Genomic DNA, 5,106 nt, shown 5'->3' with positions numbered 1-5,106 from the left:
CAATCAAAAAAAAAAAAATCTTTAAATAAATTTTTGTTTCGTAAAAAAATATTTTTATGGTTAAAAAGTTTTTAAGATGTTTTTTTGTTTGACATGATTTTTTTTTTGATTGAGTACTCCTTTTTTTGTTTGACATGATTTTTTTTTTTTTGATTGAATAATTGTGAAACAAATCTAACTCCATAGATGCTGGGCTACTACCACGCCAAATTTGAGTTCAGTATCTGTAAAATTGACAGAGTTTTAGCCATTTTTGTGTTTGCTGAGGTCAGTTATCTGTGGCGGCCATCTTGACGCCAAGAGATAATCAGCTGTAGATGTTCATCCAGTCCTTACATCCTGGGAGTTTCACTTAAAAGGGGGTTCATGGGATGTTTTGCTAACAGACTGGCTAGAAATTTATTTTTTAAGGTGCCTGGAGATAAAATCACATTTCCTCCGGTGGGCACTTTCTAACTGTCGGCCATGTTGTCTCCTGCAGGTCATCGACATTTCCATGATCCTGGCCGAGGCCATCAGGAGAACCCACAACGGCGAATCGGTCTCGTACCTCTTCAGCCACGTCCCCCTGTGAAGACGGAAGAGGCTCCGCCCCCTTCGCCCGCACCGAGCAGGGCCGCTCGGAAAGGCCAAACACACGTGACTGTTTTTAAAGGAACACACACCGCCAGGGACATATTCCCCCGCAGATACAGCAAAACAACTTCTCTGAAGTTTGTATTTATAACTGCTTTCCTTTCCTTTGCTTTTTTTTTTGTTTTATTTCCTGTTTACTTTTAACTAAAGGGTCCATTTTGTCTTTTTCTTTCTTCTTTTTTTCCCTTTAAATGACACATTCCTCTCTGACGAGTGAAAACAAAAGATTTGAGCCCTTTCTGTGCGTCTCCTTCACCCCTCCAGGTGTCCGGTTCAACCTTTTACTCAACCAGTCGGACTCAATTGTAATTTTTGATGCTCGCTGTCATCGGGGTCCCAGCAGTCGTTCAGAAGCTCAATAAGCTGTTTCTAATTGTGATCACAAAAACAAGAAATCCACTTTAATCGCTCCGAATGCCGTCGGGTGGTGAAATGAGTCGTTTCTCTCGGTTGTCGTCACTTTTAATGCGACAATGCGATTTTTCTTCCTCCCAAAAAATGCAGTTGAAATGTGTTGAAGCCGATACGCGGCGCTGTGCCGCGCTCAGTAAAAGGTCACGAGCAACGATTGAGCTGCCTCCATAGTGTTAAGATTCAAGCCCTGATTGTGCCGTTATCACAGCTGGACCCGGGTCACTTCTGTTCAATAAAGGTGGGTTTTAGTGACTTCAGAGTCGATGGGAAAAGAAATGTGATGAGTTTTTTTTTTTTTTTTTTTTAATGTGTAACACAAAAAAGGCTTTCTTTTAATAATAAAGCTTTGAAAATCGATCTTGGTTGTCCTTATATTCCTCCTCAGCAAATGTATTGTCTATTTTTATCAAATCTACTCTTTTAAACCCACTTTTTGGAACAAATCTGCTCAGTCAAGCTGTTCAGATTGAAAGTAAATAAAGTCGTTATTGCCTGCTGGCGAAGGCGATTTGTGTGTTTGTGTTCATCGTTAGCAGAATATATCCTGAACGTCTGCAACAGATTGAACCTATGAAATAAACTCATTCACGATGGTTGCTAAAGCTAATCATTAGCTAACAGAAACAACTACAATTTGAGCTGGATATTAGTGTGGTAGTAGCTGAGAGTCATTCACAATGCACACCTCATGCACTAACACATCTTATTGTAGTTGTTGTACACTCTTTATTATTTTACACCCATATTTTTAGAAATAAACAAATTTAATGGAATTTTTGGGGGAAGTGTGGATTTCTTTCTTTAAAATCCTCTGCTGTGATGTTTGTTTTGTTACGTTTTTGATCGTCACATAAACTAACAACACGCTGGTTCTGAATATGTAACTTTAAGGGTTAAAATTAAGACCTTTTTTTTTTTAATCAAACCCTGACTGAACAGTTTGTCTAAATGAGGACATTGACACCAGCTGGTGCAAACAACTTCTTTGATTGGCCACAGATTGCTGCTGACGAGCACTCTGGTTGCTTTTTTCAATTAAATGATGTAAAAAAAAGTCCCTAAAATATAGATCTAAACAAGCTGTTTTTACCCTTTTTGTGTCCGCATGACAGTTGGGCCAGCTTGCGTGTACGACTGACCCCATGGTTCTTGTCTCCAGAGGCTGATTACTATCCATACCTGCACGTTTTTGAGCTCAGTGACCTCATCCAATCTTTTAAAATACGTGACAATGAGCACAAGGCATTTGAGCTGTGGATGCATGCAGGACTGCCACAAGGTGGCGCCCAATATACACCTGACAGTTCAGCCTGCAGAGTCAGGAGGAAGAACATGAGTTTATGAGCAAGATCACAGGAGAGTTTCACATTTATAGTGCTTTTTTATAAAAACCACACCACAACTGATGTGTTCAAAGCGTCATGATGTCATAATATAAAGCGTGAAACAATCAGAGTTGGAGAAATAATTTCCGGTTGTGGGAGGAGGGCTGTTTTCAGTTTAGGATGCAGTTCCTCGCCTCGCCGGCAGGGGGCGACAAGCCTGGAGGACGGCAGCTGGTGATGTCAGACGTCATTAGCATATTTCGGAGTATATCTGCGGCTTGCGCAAAAGCGACCCACTACTGCTGCAAACGACTGACAAGAGACTTTGCATCCGTCAAGAAGCACTTCGGTAAGCTCCTTTCATCGAGTAACATCAGCCTTTTTTATTTTTCTTCTTCTTCTGTCTGCAGCTATGCGGACGTTTAGCTGCAGAGATTAATGTTGGAATGTGAGAGCGTAGAAGAAGAATGTGGATGAAACTTGGCTGTTCTTTTTTTTTTTGTCATTGAACGCACCTGTTTTCCTCTTTTGTTAAATATATATATATATATATATATATATATATATATATATATATATATATACACATTTTTCTTTTCGTAGAAGGTCGTAAAATGTGACAAACGAAGCCGTTTAAGCTCCTGGTCTCACGCGCTCACAGTCCGCTTCCTTTGTTTGTGCACGCGCTCAGTTCCGTTATCAAAAAACGCAGCTTTTCTTTAGCGCGTTCGTGAACGCACCATGTGGGTGGGTTTTAGTTTATTTGTTTTTTCGCAATAAAACAAGGAGGACGCGTTTGAAGTTGAAGTTTCATGAATCAAGCCGAGCAGGGCGCTGAATTTATCTTAATTTTAAAAAAAAATGGGCGGTGGTTCCTTAAGACTGCGCCCAGACGAAGTACGTGACGAGTGAGTTTGCGGATGTTGGACTATAACCCTTTTTAATAATTTATTTTTTTTATAACTTATAACCCTCCAGGCAGTCATTCCTGCTAGTCTCAATCATACATTTCCCTCAAGAGTCCAGCATGGGAACTCCCATTGTTATGTAAATGTCGGCCCTGGGTGTCTTTGAACGCATCATGTCCAGCCTTCTGTGTCTCTTCTAGCGGGGACCCGTGCAGTCAAACCGGGCTGGGACAAAGGGACATTGTGAGAGGAGGGAATGCGCTTTAGTTTGCCTGAACAAATGATTTGTCGGCAGAGATTTGCAGGCAACGCCCTTCCCCCTGATGTTTTTTTTTCTTAAATGGCGTCACTGACGTGCCAGTTTCTTTTTTTTTTTCTCAGATTAGAAATAAGTGGGTGGGAAGTCCTGCTGTCTGTCTGTAACTGTTTCTGCATGTCTTGCTTCCAGACCCAACCGCAACCATGAGCGACAAGCCCGACATCTCTGAGGTGACCAGCTTCGACAAGAGCAAGCTGAAGAAGACCGAGACGCAGGAGAAGAACCCCCTGCCAACGAAAGAGAGTAAGCTCCGTCCGCCGCCGCTCCTCCTCACCCCCAACACGCAGCTGATGGATTGCTCTAACTGCTGGGTTTCTCTCTTTTTGTCCTCTGCAGCCATCGAACAGGAGAAGCAAGGATCATGAAGCCTCTCCCTCCCCCGTCATGCACTGTACACTCCCCCCTCCCTTCTCTCCCCCTCTCCCTTTCCTCTCGCATTGCCTTGTTTTCAGTCACTTCTCTGAGCTGTATAACTTTGTAACCGAAATTATGAAACGACAACCGTAACAAAGCTGCACAAACCTGTGGACGGAAGACACCCCTGTCAGGGCAGCCGGGGGGGGGGCATTCTTCCCCCCCTGTTCCCCCCTGAAGCCACCTCCTTATCCCTTCTCGTGAAGAAGGGGGAGGGGTGTGTGTGGGTATGAACGGCACAAGACTTCATCAACACCACCTTGACTGCCAGCTCGGCATGCCGGTTAAGGCGGGGGGGGAAGACGGGGCGTGTCCAGGAAGCTCACCGCTGTCTCGCCGCCACCTTCTCCACTCAAGACATCGCGTGGCCGCTTTTTGTTTTTGTGCGCTCGAGGCGTCAAGCTTTATTTTTTTTTTTTGTCTTCTAATTTTCGGAAAATGCACAACTCTTGTTTGTACGCTGGCCAAAATGTAAATGCCCTCCCAAAAAAACAACAATATTGTTATCACAATTTTTTATTTTTTCCTTTTTTGTACGTATACAAGGAGTAACTGATTCCATCTAGATCTGGGAGATGTTCAAATGGACCTTATTTAGGGTTGAGTTGTAATGTACTTTAGCCTTTTTGCGAGCGATTCAGGGTAGCTTTGTGTCGCAATCTCTCTGAATTGCCTCCAGTGAGAAATTTTTGGTAATCGGTGGTGTGTTTTGCTTTTGAACTGTTAATCAAACTTCTCTTTAGAGTTTTTTGTAAATTCCCAGCAGTCATGTTACTCTGCCACAAACCATTACCAGAAATGGAAAAGCCGTGAAATGTTGTAATAAAAAGAATTTGTTACTAAAAACAAAACGCAGTCTGGGTTGACTCTTCCTTTTTTAACGTTTGGGTGCTGAAACATCCTGTCAAAACTTTGTGATCCAGGAAGTAGACAGCTCTAAAACAAAACCTATGCACAGGAATCTGAGCTAATCTGGTGTAAAGCGAAGTCCTCACGTTAGCGGATTTGTTATGCCAAATATCTATTAGTGGTGGATTACGGGGCACCGCGCCCTGAGCTGACCCAGAACACTGGGTGTTGTCCCCACAAG

General features: G+C 42.8%; 2 protein-coding genes across 2 annotated transcripts in view; both read left to right on the top strand.

The window, feature by feature from the left end:
• The window catches only part of LOC108246797 (ribose-phosphate pyrophosphokinase 2), a 13,964-nt gene extending 12,600 nt beyond the window's left edge, over positions 1–1,364 (top strand). The window contains exon 7 of the mRNA XM_017434515.3: positions 482–1,364. Within this exon, the coding sequence (XP_017290004.1) occupies positions 482–574 (93 nt within the window). The 3' untranslated portion in view covers positions 575–1,364. The remainder of the gene's footprint in view (positions 1–481) is intronic.
• A 1,214-nt stretch (positions 1,365–2,578) lies between these two features.
• Positions 2,579–4,867, top strand: LOC108246798 (thymosin beta-11). The gene is made up of 3 exons (XM_017434517.3): positions 2,579–2,724; positions 3,732–3,845; positions 3,939–4,867. Exons 1-3 carry the CDS (start codon positions 2,613–2,615, stop codon positions 3,965–3,967), a joined length of 255 nt encoding a protein of 84 aa, XP_017290006.2. The 5' UTR covers positions 2,579–2,612; the 3' UTR covers positions 3,968–4,867.
• Positions 4,868–5,106: the final 239 nt, after the last annotated feature.

This window comes from Kryptolebias marmoratus, linkage group LG23, assembly GCF_001649575.2.
Source record: "Kryptolebias marmoratus isolate JLee-2015 linkage group LG23, ASM164957v2, whole genome shotgun sequence".
NCBI classification, from domain to species: Eukaryota; Metazoa; Chordata; class Actinopteri; order Cyprinodontiformes; family Rivulidae; genus Kryptolebias; species Kryptolebias marmoratus.
The sequence above is the reverse complement of the archived record's forward strand: the minus strand, read 5'-3'. Positions and strand labels throughout refer to the sequence as shown.